The sequence below is a fragment of the Salvelinus alpinus genome, chromosome 13 (genome assembly GCF_045679555.1).
Source record: "Salvelinus alpinus chromosome 13, SLU_Salpinus.1, whole genome shotgun sequence".
NCBI classification, from domain to species: domain Eukaryota; kingdom Metazoa; phylum Chordata; class Actinopteri; order Salmoniformes; family Salmonidae; genus Salvelinus; species Salvelinus alpinus.
The window spans coordinates 40,663,621-40,681,453 of record NC_092098.1 but is presented as its reverse complement, the minus strand read 5'-3'; the positions used below and the strand labels follow the sequence as shown (position 1 = coordinate 40,681,453).

The 17,833-nt window shown below is 40.9% G+C and overlaps 1 protein-coding gene across 1 annotated transcript; it reads right to left on the bottom strand.

The window, feature by feature from the left end:
* Window positions 1–2,915: 2,915 nt before the first annotated feature.
* Window positions 2,916–17,820, bottom strand: LOC139537703 (oocyte zinc finger protein XlCOF6.1-like). The gene is made up of 2 exons (XM_071339318.1): window positions 17,534–17,820; window positions 2,916–4,236 (listed from the first exon to the last, which is right to left on the bottom strand). The coding sequence occupies exons 1-2, from the start codon at window positions 17,724–17,726 to the stop codon at window positions 3,425–3,427; spliced, it is 1,005 nt and encodes a 334-aa protein (XP_071195419.1). The 5' UTR covers window positions 17,727–17,820; the 3' UTR covers window positions 2,916–3,424.
* Window positions 17,821–17,833: the final 13 nt, after the last annotated feature.

Genomic DNA, 17,833 nt, shown 5'->3' with positions numbered 1-17,833 from the left:
CGGACCCGATCAAACATCTCTGGAGAGACCTGACAGAGCTTGAGAGGATCTGGAGAGAACAATGGGAGAAACTCCCCAAATACAGGTATGCCAAGCTTGTGGCGTCATACCCAAGAAGACTCGAGGCTGTAATCGCTGTCAAAGGTGCTTCAACAAAGTACTGAGTAAATGGTCTGAATACTTATGTAAACGTAATTTTTCTGTTTTTTATTTGTAATAAAAACCTGTTTTTGCTTTGTCTTTATGGGGTATTGTGTGTAGCTTGATAAGGGAAGAAAGCAATTTTAATCAATTTTAGAATAAGGCTGTAACAAAACAAAAATGAGTATTTCAGTCTGTAATAAAGGCCTTTTGTGGGGAAAAACTAATTCTGATTGGCTGGGCCTCGCTCCCTAGTAGGTGGGCCTGGGAGGGAATATGCCCACCCACTTGGGAGCCAGGCCCAGCCATTATTTATATAAACTCAGCAAAAAAAGAAACGTCCCTTTTTCAGGACCCTGTCTTTCAAAGATAATTAGTAAAAATTAAAATGACTTCACAGATCTTCATTGTAAAGGGTTTAAACACGGTTTCCCATGCTTGTTCAATGAACCATAAACAATTAATGAACATGCACCTGTGGAACGGTCGTTAAGACACTAACAGCTTACAGACGGTAGGCAATTAAGGTCACAGTTATGAAATCTTAGGACACAAAAGAGGCCTTTCTACTGACTCTGAAAAACACCAAAAGAAAGATACCCAAGGTCCCTGCTCATCTGCGTGAACATGCCTTAGGCATGCTGCAAGGAGGCATGAGGACTGCAGATGTGGCCAGGGCAATAAATTGCAATGTCCGTACTGTGAGACGCCTAAGACAGAGCTACAGGGAGACAGGACGGAGAGCTTATCGTCCTCGCAGTGGTAGACCACGTGTAACAACACCTGCACAGGATCGGTACATCCGAACATCACACCTGCGGGACAGGTACAGAATGGCAACAACAACTGCCCGAGTTACACCAGGAAAGCACAATCTCTCCATCAGTGCTCAGACTGTCCGTAATAGGCTGAGAGAGGCTGGACTGAGGGCTTGTAGGCCTGTTGTAGCAGGTCCTCACCAGACGTCACCGGCAACAACGTCGCCTATGGGCACAAACCCACCGTCGCTGGACCAGACAGAACTGGCTAAAAGTGCTCTTCACTGACGAGTCGCGGTTTTATCTCATCGGGGGTGATAGTCGGATTCGTGTTTATCATCAAAGGAATGAGCGTTATACCGAGGTCTGTACTTTGGAGCAGGACCTCAACGCTGTGCGTTACAGGGAAGACATCCTCCTCCCTCATGTGGTACCCTTCCTGCAGGCTCATCCTGACTTGACCGTCCAGCATGACAATGCCACCAGCCATACTGCTCGTTCTGTGCATGATTGTCAGTGTTCTGCTATGGCCAGCGATCTCAATCCCATTGACCAAGTCTGGGACCTGTTGGATCGGAGGGTGAGGGCTAGGGCCATTCCCCCCAGAAATGTCCGGGAACTTTCAAGTGCATTGGTGGAAGAGTGGGGTAACATCTCACAGCAAGAACTGGCCAATCTGGTGCAGTCCATGAGGAGGAGATGCACTGCAGTACTTAATGCAGCTGGTGGCCACACCAGATATTGACTGTTACTTTTGATTTTGACCCCCCCTTTGTTCAGGGACACATTATTCAATTTCTGTTAGTCACATGTCTGTGGAATTTGTTCAGTTTATGTCTCAGTTGTTGAATCTTATGTTCATACAAATATTTACACGTTAAGTTTGCTGAAAATAAACGCAGTTGACAGTGAGAGAATGTTTTTTTGGGGGGTGAGTTTATATATATATATAAACAAAATGCCCCCCCAAAATATCCAAGAAGGATGTTAAACTTTATTAAAACATACATTTGTTTTACAATGTACACATTGTCTGTCCCAGAACACTAAGACTGTTGGATGCCAGTTATGTTTGAGGACATCTGTAAATACATCCGCCTCGCAACCTCTGTGTGAATCATAAAATGTCCGTTTTCCACACCGGTTGTAGTACTTGCTGCATTAACTGCTCCTGTGCGATTCCTCATATGCCATATCAGGCTACTCCTCTGCCTGAAGGATTTACCACATTCCTTGCACTGAGTTTTTCCCTAGTCTCTTGATTGTTACCAGAACACACACACAGTGTGTGAATGATCATGGGATTTTTAATTGGCATGCCTTGATTAAGTATTTTCTACACAAAGAGCATCTGTATGGTCTCTCCCGTGTGTCCCTTCATACGCCTTTTCAGATCAGATTCCCAATCAAAACGTTTGCCACAAACATGAACACTGAACTGTGTTCACTTGTGTGTTCCCTCATATTATTTGTTGTTGTGACTGAAGCAGTTGCCACATTCACTGCATCAGTAAGGTTTCTCCCCAGTATGGGCCCTTGTATGACTTTCCATAAGAGTTCCATTTGAAACATTTACCACACGAGGAGGGTCACAAATGTGACTATCCAGATTTCAGACACAAGTAATTTCACACACACACACACACACACACACACTGCTACATTCTGAAACACCATTGTAGTCTCCATCTGGTTCTGTTAACCTCTTCAGTTGTGTTGGTGGGATAAAGATATTAACCAATTTGGATTTGGTTAATATCTGAGGGCTGAGGTTTCGATCCTCCTGATCACATTTACTTTTCACAAAGGCAGGAGTGAATATGAACTCTTCAGCCCTTCCAGCTGCTCTTCTGCCCGCCTCATTGGTCCAGAAATCTTCATGTTCCTCTTTAATCTGTGTGGGGTCTGAGTCCTGCTTCATTCCTGCTCACAGTGCTGATACTAAGAGGGAACATCCTCTCCTATCCTCAGAGGATAGGAAAATAAACTCTCAAAAAATGTATTCCTTAATCAATGTTTAATATGGTACGGTACATTTATTGATTATTATAAATCACTCAGAAAATGTCCTTACACTTTCAGAGCTTGAATATATGTCAGCATGGTCATTTGACATCGTCAGAGATAATAAAGGAAATTTGTATTTATTTCCTTAATGAAATAATGTCCAGTTATCTGATTACAGCAAAGTGGTGAGCTTACATTGTACAGCGTGCATACCATAAAAGAAACAGACACCAAGAAGAAACATAAACAATGGAACAAATGGCAACAAATGGGATGGCAGGTAGCATAAATGTTAGAGAGGCAGGCCAGCATTTCAACAACACAATTTGAAAAAGTCAAAAGGAGTGAATACTTTTTTTATACCCGCTGTATATTGTTTCTCTCCAGTGTGAATAATCAAAATGTTCAGTTTTCCACTCAGGTTGAAAAAGTTTCTGCATTATTTCCTCCTGTGTGTGAAGCCTCATATGGTTGCTCAGAGTTCCATTCTTCCTGAAGGATTTGCCACATTCCTTGCACTACTGTAATTTCTCCCCTGTGTGTGCACTCAAATGTTTAGTCAGACTTATTTTCTGGTTGAAGCATTTACCACAATATTGACAGCAATACTGTTTCTCCCCTGTATGACTTGCTGTATGTAATCTTAATTGAAATGCTGTGGTAAAACATTTTCTGCACAGAGGACACTTGTGTGGTTTCTCCCCTGAGTGTCGCCTCATATGCACAGTCAGATGTCCGATCTGACGGAAGCATTTGCCACATTCATTGCAGCCATAAGGTTTCTCCCCGGTATGGGTCCTCTTATGCCTTTTCAGATCAGATTCCCAATAAAACAGTTTGCCACAAATATTACACCTAAACGGTTTCTCCCCTGTGTGTCCCCTCATATGCACTGTCAGATGTCCGATCTGACTAAAGCATTTGCCACATTCACTGCAGCAATAAGGTTTCTCCCCAGTATGGGCCCTCATATGCCTTTCCAGAGCAGATTTACAGTTGAAACATTTGCCACAAACAAGACAAGGGTTTTCACCAATGTGACTTGGTTTCATCTTGATCTCTTTAGTTGTACTGGTAGGGGACTCCACAATTTGCATTTGGAAAAGATGTGAGGGCTGAGGTGGGCCCTGATTTTCGACAGAAGCAGGAGTAAATATGAATTCTTTGGTATCCGACTCTAGCTCTTTAAGCTGCTCTCCCCCCTGACTGGTCCAGAGTTCCTCATGTTCCTCTTTAATTTGTGTGGTCTCTGGATTCTCCTGCTTCAGACTGGGGCTCCACTGCTGCTGTTCAGGGGGGACCTCTTCTGGGAGACAGAGCTGATGGAGGTCTGGAGAAAAGGATAGGAAAGAAGAATCTTTCAAAAACTATTAATTCCTTAACCATTGTCTTACATGGTTAGTTGGTACACTTACAGTCCATTTATACTGGATAGACGCATGGTTGCTTTGAGTTGGGAGCAGTCTGACCGCATGCCTTTTTATCGGATTCTCCCAGAGAACCTTGAGGCCTCTGTTGCCTGATCTTCCATCATTCTACACTCAAAACGACTAAGTCCTACGATTTACAATGTTCAATAACGCTAATACGTGAACATTGTGAACACCACTTTTTATTTCTTTACTGTAATAAGATTGGGAAAAATATTTGGGAAAAATATTTAAAACTCTGTTGGCGCTCAAATCAATTGCAAAATCCACAACCCAATGCTCTTTCTGGAAAGTGCCATGGGCCAGCTGTTGCTAGCCTAGTCTGCGGCTTGCTAAATTTTACTTTCAGCGTTCAAATGTTGACAAAATGACTAATATGCTGACCCCACTAATATCTATCCCCATCAAACGCGTTCATGGCACGCATGTTAAAATATCAAAACCAACTGTGAACCAACTACATTAACTTGGGGACAGGTTGAAAACACACATGAAAAACATTCACGGACATTTAGCTAGCTTTCTGTTGCTAGACAATTTATCTTGGGAGATAGACTTTGGGTTATTTTATCTGAAATGCATATGTTTACTTTTTTTGCTGGATCCTAGTATAAATTGTTATCCATTTTGAGTCCTACAAAATTGTGTGTACTCCAACAATTTATCCACTGTTAAAAAGCTAAACCTTGTTAGTTTTCTTTGAATAATTTCTTCAAATGTTATATGGCAGTTGGCAACCAACTCTAAGGTGCATTACAGCCACCAATTGGACTGGAGTGTGGACCTTGTTCATCTTTTAAAATCACCCATATGAGTATATATGCTAGAGGTCGACTGATTAATCGGAATGGCCGTTTAATTAGGGCCAATTTCAAGTTTTCATAATCGGTAATCAGCATTTTTGGACACCGGCTTGTCACCAAAAACACTCACAAACTTTTACAGACGCACAACCGAGAGCATCCTGTCGGGCTGTATCACCGCCTGGTATGGCAGCTGCTCCGCCCATAACCGTAAGGCTCTACAGAGGGTAGTGAGGTCTGCACAACACATCACTGGGTGCAAACTACCTGCCCTCCAGGACACCTACACCACCCGATGTCACAGGAAGGCCAAAAAGATCATCAAGGACAACAACCACTCGAGCCATTGCCTGTTCACCCCGCTATCATCCAGAAGGCGAGGTCAGTACAGGTGCATCAAAGCGGGGACCGAGACTGAAAAACAGCTTCTATCTCAAGGCCATCAGACTGTTAAACAGCCATCACTAACATTGAGTGGCTGCTGCCAACATACTGACTCAACTCCAGCCACTTTAATAATGGAAAAATTGATGTAAAAAAATTGTAATAGCCACTTTATATAATGCTTACATACCCTACATTACTCATCTCATATGTATATACTGTACGCTATACCATCTACTGCATCTTGATGTAATTAAATGCATCACTAGCCACTTTAAACAATGCCACTTTATATAATGTTTTCATACCCTATATTACTCATCTCATATGTATATACTGTACTCTATACCATCTACTGCATCTTGCCTATGCCGTTCGGGCATCACTCACTCATATATTTTTATGTACATATTCGTATTCATTCCTTTACACTTGTGTGTATAAGGTAGTTGTTGTGAAATTGTTAGGTTATATTACTTGTTAGATATTACTGCATGGTCAGAACTAGAAGCACAAAGATTTCGCTACACTCACATTAACATCTGCTACCCATGTGTATGTGACAAATAAATTTGATTTGATATTGCACTCCATGAGGAGACTGCGTGGCAGGCTGACTACCTGTTATGCGAGGGCAGCAAGGAGCCAAGGTAAGGTGCTAGCTAGCATTAAACGTATCTTACAAAAAACAATCAATCTTAACATAATCACTAGTTAACTACACATGGTTGATGATATTACTAGTTTATCTAGCTTGTCCTGCGTTGCATATAAATCGATGCGGTGCCTGTTAATTTATCATTGAATCATAGCCTACTTCGCCAAACGGGTGATTTAACAAGCGCATGTCGTTGCACCAATGTGTACCTAACCATAAGCATCAATGCCTTTATTAAAATCAATAAACAAGTATATATTTTTTAAACCTGCATATTTAGTTAATATTGCCTGCTAACATGAATTTCTTTTAACTAGGGAAATGTCACTTCTCTTGCGTTCCGTCCAAGCAGAGTCAGGGTATATGCAGCAGTTTGGGCCGCCTGGCTCGTTGCGAACTGTGTGAAGATCATTTCTTCCGAACAAAGACCATAATTATGTACAATTCTGGCAAATTAATTATGACATAACATTGAAGCTTGTGCAATGTAACAGCAATAATTAGACTTAGGGATGCCCGTTAGATGAAATACGGAACGGTTTCATATTTCACTGAAAGAATAAACGTTTTATTTTCAAAATGATAGTTCCCGGATTTGACCATATTAATGACCTAAGGCTCGTATTTCTGTGTGTTTATTATATTATAATTAAGTCTGACTGAGCGGTGGTAGGCAGCAGCAGGCTCGTAAGCATTCATTCAAATAGCACTTTCCTGCATTTTCCAGCAGCTCTTCGCTGTGCTTCAAGCATTGCGCTGTTTATGACTTCAAGTCTATCAACTCCCGAGATTAGGCTGGCAATACTAAAGTACCTATTAGAATATCCAATAGTCAAAGGATTATGAAATACAAATGGTATAGAGAGAAATAGTCCTATAATAACTACAACCTAAAACTTCTTACCTGGGAATATTGAAGACTCATGTTAAAAGGAACCACCAGCTTTCATATGCTCTGAGCAAGGAACTTAAACGTTAGCTTTTTTACATGGCACATATTGCACTTACTTTCTTCTCCAACACTTTGTTTTTGCATTATTTAAACCAAATTGAACATGTTTCATTATTTATTTGAGGCTAAATTGATTTTATTTATGTATTATATTAAGTTATAATAAGTGTTTCTTCAGTATTGTTGTAATTGTCACTATTACAAATATATATATATAAAATAATAAAAAATATATATAATTATTATTATTTTTTTTTTTTAAATCAGCCGATTAATCGGTATCGGCTTTTTTTTTGTCCTCCAATAAAATCGGTATCGGCGTTGAAAAATCATAATCGGTCAACCTCTAGTATATGCTCTTAAAAATCTATAAGTAGGTGAGAGAGGTGGGATATTCAGCACGGCAAGCGTCTAAAATATACTGAACGAAAATAGAAAAGCAACAGTGTTAGGCCCATGTTTCATGAGCTGAAATAAAAGATCCCAGAAATGTTCCATACGCACAGGAAAAATGTTGTTCTCAAATTTTGTGCACAAATGTATTTATGCTCACTAACAGGGATGTTTCTCCTTTACCAAGATAAGTCATGAGTCAAGTGGTGGTCACACCAGATATGTACTGGTTTTCTGATCCATAACCCTACCTCTTTTTTAAGGTATCTGTGACCAACAGATGCATATGTGTATTCACAGTCATGTGAAATCCATAGATTAGAGCTTAATGAATTTATTTAAATTGACTGATTTTGTTATATGAACTGTAACTCAGTAAAATCATTGAAATTGTTGCATACAGCATTTTATTTTTGTTCTGTGTCAAACCAAGTTATATTTTAGCCTGGCTACGCAGGCGCTAAGTGATTGAATAATGAAATGATTGAATAACATGTATGTGTGAATGTATTTTGCAACGTGGCCGGTTTGGTCAGCATAAGTCATGGCATTAGAAAACAAAACTGCCATTATCATGTTATGTTCCCAGATGCGCGCACACACACACAAAGTTCAAGCTTATAATTAGTTAGCTACAATGACTAGCTATATTACCTACAATTATCCATCTAGCTAAACTAACTAGCCAGCCAGCCAAAGCAGGGTCATGGGTGGAAGGGATGCAACGTCTGTCAAAACCGACGTCATACTTACCAAAATCCCCAAGTATTTTTATCAGCAGTGGTGGCAAAGGTGTGGGGGGTGCTGGGGTCACCACCATGTACAAATGAATAGGGGATATAACCTTAACCACCAGAGCTAGTTCATGGTGGTTAGCATGCAACAACAACAGCTGGGCGCTAGTTAGAAAGTTATGTTTATTTTGACGGGCGAGTGAGAAATAACTTGTAATAATATATTATTCTAAACAAAATTCTACGTTTTAAGTGTGAAGTACACATTGGTCTAAAGAAAGGAAATTCACGAGCACCACAATGCCTACTCCATTCATGCTCTACCAAGTTTTTCCCAACACCCTGCTTTGACCTACTACAGAAGCGGTTGGCCTATTGTACTTCAAACAATGTGCATGCAGGTTGCTTAGGATTTAAACCTTCTCAAATGGCCTAATTCATACTCAGAGGAGGTGCTCCCACAATAATGTGATTTGAACTGCATACAAGTTAAAGTATTGGATTCTTCGCACACACACTCCAACCCGTTCCAAGCTTTTTTTTTCTTTCTATGAAAGCAAGCTGTGCTTTTATACTTAAAAGACCATCATGCTAGATTGAGCGAGCAGCTTTGCACTGTAGTAATGTGGTGCCTGCCGGTATTTCCTTAAACCTTTATATTAGCAATACATGTCATTGACAAAAATATATATTTCATAAAACATTTTCAGGTCAGTAGGTGTCCAACATAATAACAGATTGTGGCATGTTGGAAAGTCACTCATATATAGAGGTCACTCATATTTTTAGGGGGGGAGCTGGAACTGTCAGCTAAGTGGTAATAAACTGAGGAGAGATTTCAGGAGATAATGCAGATGTGTGTATGTATGTGCGTTAGTAATAGAAGGGATAAAAGAACGTTTTTGTATATGCACGTCAGAGATCTCTCGAGAATAAACACTATTGATTAATTTGGACACGGGTCTATGTCTATTTTATGCAAATAAGGATCTTACATATTCTTAGAAATGGTGTTTGCTTTGTATAATTAAATTAGTTAATGAACATATAGGAAACGAAATCCTTCAACAGTAATATTGACAAAATCAGAAACACTTGTTTAGCAAACATGGTCCTGTTTTATCAATTGCTGTGCTGATCAATGGGCAGTTCATTACCTTGGTCAAATGAATATGTAACAATACATACAGCCTCATGATACAGAGAGAGAGACACAGACAGAAATGACTAACAGAAATGAAATAATGTGTCCCTGAACAAAGGGGGGGGGTCAAAATCAAAAGTAACAGTCAGTATCTGGTGTGGCCACCAGCTGCATTAAGTACTGCAGTGCATTAAGTACTGCAGTGCATTAAGTACTGCAGTCCATCTCCTCCTCATGAACTGTACCAGATTTGCCAGTTCTTTCTGTGAGATGTTACCCCACTCTTCCACCAAGGCACCTGCAAGTTCCCGGACATTTCTGGGGGGAATGGCCCTCGCCCTCCGATCCAACAGATCCCAGACTTGCTCAATGGTATTGAGATCCGGGCTCTTCGCTGGACATGGCAGAACACTGACATTCCTGTCTTGCAGGAAATCACGCACAGAACGAGCAGTATGGCTGGTGGCATTGTCATGCTGGAGGGTCATGTCAGGATGAGCCTGCAGGAAGGGTACCACATGAGGGAGGAGGATGTCTTCCCTGTAATGCACAGCGTTGAGATTGCCTGCAATGACAACAAGCTCAGTCCGATGATGCTGTGACACACTGCCCCAGACCATGACGGACCCTCCATCTCCAAATCGATCCACCTTCAGAGTACAGGCCTCGGTGTAACGCTCATTCCTTTGACGATAAACACAAATCCGACCATCAGCCCGATGAGGAAAAACCGCGACTCGTCAGTGAAGAGCACTTTTTGCCAGTCCTGTCTGGTCCAGCGACGGTGGGTTTGTGCCCATAGGCGACATTGTTGCCGGTGATGTCTGGTGAGGACCTGCTTTACAACAGGCCTACAAGCCCTCAGTCCAGCCTCTCTCAGCCTATTACGGACAGTCTGAGCACTGCTGGAGGGATTGTGCATTCCTGGTGTAACTCGGGCAGTTGTTGTTGCCATCCTGTACCGGTCTCGCAGGTGTGATGTTCGGATGTACCGATCCTGTGCAGGTGTTGCCACTGCGAGGACGATCAGCTGTCCGTCCTGTCTCCCTGTTGCCTTAGGCGTCTCGCAGTACGGAAATTGCACTTTATTGCCCTGGCCACATCTGCAGTCCTCATGCCTCCTTGCAGCATGCTTAATGCATGCTCACGCAGATGAGCAGGAACCCTGGGCATCTTTCTTTTGGTGTTTTTCAGAGTCAGTAGAAAGGCCTCTTTAGTGTCCTAAGTTTTCATAACTGTGACCTTAACTGCCTACCGTCTGTAATCCGTTAGTGTCTTAACGACCATTCCACAGGTGCATGTTCATTAATTGTTTATGGTTCATTGAACAAGCATGGGAAACTGTGTTTAAACCCTTTACAATGAAGATCTGTGTTACTTGGATTTTTACAAATTATCTTTGAAAGACAGGGTCCTGAAAATGGGAGTTTATTATTTGACAATATACCGTATCGTTTGACCAATATCGCAATATGATTTTTGCGCTAGTTGGCTGTACTTGCACCAAAACTCCAGTATTTTTCCTTTATTTGATTGTTTTCCCATCTTTTTAAATAGTGAGCCAATTTGTTTTTAGCACTATTATTTCCATGACTGATCAAAACGTGTCTGTTTTCTCATGGCTCTCTTATCCTCTGCAACAGACATATTTTGAGTAATATGTAATAGTAATATGTTTGGAACATCGAATCGCAATACATATCAAATCGGCATGAAAGTATCATGATAGTATCGTATCATGAGGTCCATGGCCATTCCCAGCCCTAGACTACAGCTCAGCGTTCAACACCATAGCACCTTCCAAGCATCGAGCCACACCATTGAGAGCATCTTGACTGGCTGCATCACCGGTATGGCAATTGCACTGCCCTCGACCACAAAGTGCTATAGGGTTGTGCGGACTATCTTCCACTGACTCTATGCACACTCACAAGATTATACACAGTGCCTTCAGACAGTATTCATACACCTTGACTTGTGCCACATTTAGTTGTGTTAGACAGAATTCAAAATGTATTAAATTGATATTATTTTACCCATCTACACACAATATCTCATAATGAGAAAGTGAAAACATGTTTAGAACTGTTCGCAAATTCATAAAAAATTAAATACATAAGTATTCACACCCGAGTGAATACGTTAGAATCACCTTTGGTAGCGATTACAGCTGTGTGTCTTTCTGGGTACGTTTCTAAGAGCTTTGCACACCTGGATTGTACAATATTTGCCCATTATTCTTTTAAAAAATTATTCCAAGCTCTGTCAAATTGGTTGTTGATCATTGCTAGACAACCATTTTCAAGTCTTGCCACAGATTTTTAAGCAGATTTAAGTCTAAACTGTAACTCGGAACATTCACTGTCTTATTGGTAAGCAACTCCAGTGTAGATTTGGCCTTGTGTTTTGGGCTATTGTCCTACTGAAAGGTGAATTCATCTCCCAGTGTCTGGTGGAAAGCAGACTGAACCAAGTTATTCTCTAGGATTTTGTCTGTGCTTAGCTCCATTCCGTAGATTTTTTTTATCCTGAAAAACTCCCCAGTCCTTACTCAATAATGTGTTGTGTTGAATTTGACCCAAAATTAGTTTTGACACATTTTTTGCAGTATTACTTTAGTGCCTTGTTGCAAACAGGATGCATGTTTTATAATATGTTTTATTCTGTACAGGCTTCCTTTTCCCTCTGTCATTTAGGTTAGTATTGTGAAGTAAGTACAATGCTGTTCATCCATCCTCCATTTTCTCCCATCACAGCCATTAACTGTAACTGTTTTAAAGTCACCATTGGCATCATGTTGAAATCCTTGAGGGGTGTCCTTCCTCTCCAGCAACTGAGTTAGGACGGACGCCTGTATCTTTGTGGTGACTGGGTGTATTTGGTACAACACCCAAAGTGTAATTAATAACTTCACCATGCTCAAAGGGATATTCAAAGTTAGATTTTTTTACCCATCTACCAAATAGGTGCCCTTCTTCGCGAGACATTGGAAAAACTCCCTGAATCTGTGTTTGAAATTCACTGCTCGACTGAGGGACCTTACAGACAATTGTATGAGGTCATTCAAAAATCATGTTAAACCTTATTGCACACAGTGAGTCCATGCAACTTATTATGCGACTTGAGCAAATGTTTACTCCTGAACTTATTTAGGCTTGCCATAACAAAGGGGTTGAATTCTTAAATGACTCAAGACATTTCAGCATTTCTTTTTTGAATTAATTTGTAAACATTTCAAAAACATAATTCCACTTTGACATTATGGAGCACTGTGTGTAGTCCAGTGGGGGACAAAATGTCAATTTAATACATTTTAAACTCAACTGAAACAAAATGAGTGGGGGAAAAAGAAATCAAGGGGTGTGAATACTTTCTGAAGGTACTCACACACACACACACACACACACCTGCTACTCTATTTTTTTTATTCTGATGCCTAGTCACATTGATCTGGTACTGGTACTCCCTGTATATAGCTTCATTCTTGTGTATTTTAATCCTCGTGTTACTATTTTTTAATTCCACATTGTTGGGAAGTGCTCGTAAGCAAGCATTTCACGGTAAAGTCTACATCTGCTGTAGTCGCTGTATGTGCAAACGCTATTAGAAGTAATTTCCTTAGTATGTGACATCACAGTTTAGCAAGTGGGAGAAGTCAGAGCTCAGAGATGATAGACAAGTTTCCCACTAGTAATTACTAGTTGGAGGGGCGTTGAATTAGATTTTTCCCAGTCGTATACTGGCATTTACAAATTAACGAGATGTTATGAACGCAGCATTACTCCAATCAAACTAACGCTTAACACTCTCCCAACATCTGCAGACAGATTCAGTCTCCTTTTACAAGCGTCAGTATGACAGTTTTGACAGAAGCTGCATCCCTTCTAGATGGGGCTAGTAGTAGTAGCTAACTAGCTACAGTAAATCCAGCACGTAAAATAGACAACTCCGCTTAAAATGTGATATTCATGAAGATAACATGCAACCTGTTTGTAATGTTTCAAGACACGTATTCAAGATAAGTGGATCTCAACTGTACCCACATCCAACCGAATAAGACACTTCACAGTTGAGCTTGACCTTGTCAGCAAAATATATACTTTGTCATTAAGATATAAAACATTTTTATACCCAACAACTTACAAGTTCATGGATATCATCATTGTTGGGGAAATACACATTTTAGAGTGGTAGGGGGAAACCCCTGTGCACACAGGCAGATACTTCTGTAAGGCTGTTTTTATTCATCAGTGGCACTATTGTAGCTATCCAGTACACAGTTCTGTGCATGCCCAATTAAGTGTTAGAATGGTGGCGAAGTTTGACATGTTTTCTTATGGGAAATGCTAAATGTTCCCCGTCTTAGTAATACGTGTCTTTGGCTGATAGGGCTGCTGCACGAATTTCACAATTTCAAAAATGGCCACACATTGATCAGGTCACACGCAGTCACATCCTCCTAGTGCTGAGCAATAAACCAAAATGTCTGTAATTTGTTTTTTTAAAACAACTAAACGTTTGAGCAGACACATGCACAGACACATGCACATTTGTGGCCTGCTGGAGGTCATTTTGCAGGGCTCTGGCAGTGCTCCTCCTTGCACAAAGGCGGAGGTAGCGGTCCTGCTGCTGGGTTGTTGCCCTCCTACGGCCTCCTCTACGTCTCCTGATGTACTGGCCTGTCTCCTGGTAGCGCCTCCATGCTCTGGACACTACGCTGACAGACACAGCAAACCTTCTTGCCACAGCTCGCATAGATGTGCCATCCTGGATGAGCTGCACTACCTGAGCCACTTGTGTGGGTTGTAGACTCCGTCTCATGCTACCACTAGAGTGAGAGCACCGCCAGCATTCAAAAGTGACCAAAACATCAGCCAGGAAGCATAGGAACTGAGAAGTGGTCTGTGGTCACCACCTGCAGAATCACTCCTTTATTGGGGGTGTCTTGCTAATTGCCTCCACCTTTTGTCTATTCCATTTGCACAACAGCATGTGAAATTTATTGTCAATCAGTGTTGCTTCCTAAGTGGACAGTTTGATTTCACAGAAGTGTGATTGACTTGGAGTTACATTGTGTTGTTTAAGTGTTCCCTTTATTTTTTTGAGCAGTGTAGTAAGGAGTAGTAGTTTCCAACAGGCCAAAATTCTACAGGTTTGCGCATAAAACGTGCTACTTAACTACAATTACCATAATCCATTGCGCATCTACTTGTCCAGGTACTGTCCAAGGTACAGTTGAAGTCGGAAGTTTACATACACCTTAGGCAAATACATTTAAACTCAGTTTTTCACAATTCCTGACATTTAATCCCTAGTAAAAACTCCCTGTATTAGGTCAGTTAGGATCACCACTTTATTTTAAGAATGTGAAATGTCAGAACAATACCAGAAATAATTATTTATTTCAGCTTTTATTTCTTTCATCACACTCCCTGTGGGGTCAGAAGTTTACATACTAAATTGAGTGTATTTGGTAGCATTGCCTTTAAATTGTTTAACTTGGGTCAAACATTTCGGGTAGCCTTCCACAAGCTTCCCACAATAAGTTGGGTGAATTTTGGCCCATTCCTCCTGACAGAGCTGGTGTAACTGAGTCAGGTTTGTAGGCCTCCTTGCTCGCACACGCTTTTTCAGTTCTGCCCACAAATTTTCTATAAGATTGAGGTCAGGGCTTTGTGATGGCCACTCCAATACCTTGACTTTGTTGTCCTTAAGCCATAACTTTGGAAGTATGCTTGGAGTCATTGTCCATTTGGAAGACCCATTTGCGACCAAGCTTTAACTTCCTGACTGATGTCTTGAGATGTTGCTTCAATATATCCACATAATTTTCCATTCTCATGATGCCATCTATTTTGTGAAGTGCACCAGTTCCTCCTGCAGCAAAGCACCCCCACAACATGATGCTGCCACCCCCGTACCTCACGGTTGGGATGGTGTTTGTCAGCTTGCAAGCCTCCCCCTTTTCCCTCCAAACATAACGATGGTCATCATGGCCAAATAGTAGTATTTTGTTTCATTGGGACATTTCTCCAAAAAGTACAATCTTTGTCCCCTTATGCAAACCGTAGTCTGGCTTTTTTATGGCTGTTTTGGAGCATTGGCTTATTCCTTGCTGAGCGGCCTTCCAGGTTGTCGATATAGGACTCGTTTTACTGTGGATATAGATACTTTTGTATCTGTTTCCTCCAGCATCTTCACAAGGTCCTTTGCTGTTGTTCTGGGATTGATTTGCACTTTTCGCACCAAAGTACATGCATCTCTAGAAGACAGAACGCCTCTCTTTCCTGAGCAGTATGATGGTTGCGTGGACCCATGGTGTTTAAACTTGCGTACAATTGTTTGTACAGCTGAACGTGGTAACTTCAGGCATTTGGAAATTGCTTCTAAGGATGAACCAGACTTGTGTCTACAATTTTTTTTCTGGGGTCTTGGCTGATTTCTTATGATTTTCCCATGATGTCAAGCAGAGGCGCTGAGTTTGAAGGTAGGCCTTGAAATACATCCACAGGTACACCTCCAATTGACTCAAATGATGTCAATTAGCCTATCAGAAGTTTCTAAAGCCATGACATAATTTTCTGGAATTTTCCAAGCTGTTTAAAAGGAACAGTTAACTTAGTGTATGTAAACTTCTGACCCACTGGAATTGTGATACAGTGAATTATAAGTTAAATAATCTGTCTGTAAAACAATTGTTGGAAAAATGACTTGTGTCATGCACACAGTAGATGTCCTAACCGACTTGCCAAAACTATAGTTTGTTAACAAGAAATTTGTGGAGTGGTTGGAAAAACAAGTTTTAATGACTCCAACATAAGTGTATGTAAACTTCTGACTTCAACTGTACCTCTACCTGAAAATACATGATCTAAGTGATTGATAGTTGGTATTCAGCCATCCTAGAAGTATACCTCATTTACTTTGAAGAACTACAAAATAATGATATAATATATTTATATGTCACTACTATCATGGCACTTTTATTAATAAATATAGGACAAAACACACACCACGACAATAGAGACAACACTACATAAAGAGAAATCTAAGACAACAACATAGCAAGGGCAGCGACACATCATGGTAGCAACACATGGTAGCAGCACAAAACATGGTAAAAACATTATTGGGCACAGACAACAGCACAAGGGGCAAGAAGGTAGAGACAACAATACATCACGCAAAGCAGCCACAACTGTCAGTAAGTGTCCATGATTGAGTCTTTGAATGAAGAGATTGAGATAAAACTGTCCAGTTTGAGTGTTTGTTGCAGCTCATTCCAGTCACTAAGGTTGCAGTGACATCCATAACCTGAGCAGAAACCAGATTGCATACCAGAGAGAATACTATAGACATCAAGAAAGCCAGTCAGTTGATTACTGACAAGTTCCCGCACTTTTGATAAACAAGCAAAATAGAAATAGGCCATATAACAGTTAGGATCAGCTTGATCTCCCCCTTTAAATCAAGGACTCTCTGTGGCTGCTTTCCAAGCAATGGAAAGCAGAAAGGAGAGAGAGGTTAAAAAGGTTGGAGATGATAGGGGCAGCAACCTTAAAGAAAGGGTCTAAACCATCTGAACCAGATGGTTTTGGGGGGTCAAGTTTAAATGTAAAACCATGTGAGATGAAAATAGACAAACTAAAGGGTGTGCAATGTGTAGGGCCACTTGAGTGGACATTCTGAACCTTGTTTGAAGTCACTAGGTCACATGACCAAGGAGCTATTGAAATTCTACATTTTGGAAAATTCATGTAAAATCATGTGAGATGAAAATGGACAAAATAAAGGGTGTGCAATGTGTGCCTATGCCATCGGGTTAGCTACAACCAGTTTTGAAAGTGTTAGGAGTAATGGTTAAAGAGCTATTGAAATTTGAACATTTTGATTTGTCACCATGTTGACGGTCCCTAACTGCTGTCGGTGGACGTAAGGAAAACTACAGGCGAATATCGAACCTGAAACTGTCTTTACTTCGGTTTACAGGGACTATGCTTGGGAAACCCTTATTCCCAATCCCACTTTCTCCCCATGGCCGCAACCATAGCACGATAAACGGTAACTTTGACCATTAGGGTCGTAGCCTATGCTTCAAACCATGACTCGACACAGTACTTGCTACAAACCTGCTCGATGTAATTTTATCTCCGGATTGAAAACCAAATCAAGCAGCCGTCGTAAACGCTTGATCTCCTCCTTTGAACTGGAAATTTCGTCCTGGTATTCTGTTATCGTTTTTTCCACTTCTACGTATATCTCCACAGCAACCGCGGTTAGTCGCTTGGTAAGAAACCCATTCAACAACTGTAGTTTGGACATTTTGAAGACCTAATGTGAAAGACTTGACCACTTCTAGCTAGTAGACTCGCTACGTATGGAATAAACCTCTCAGACAAAATGTACCCAAGACCACGTGACCTCAACTG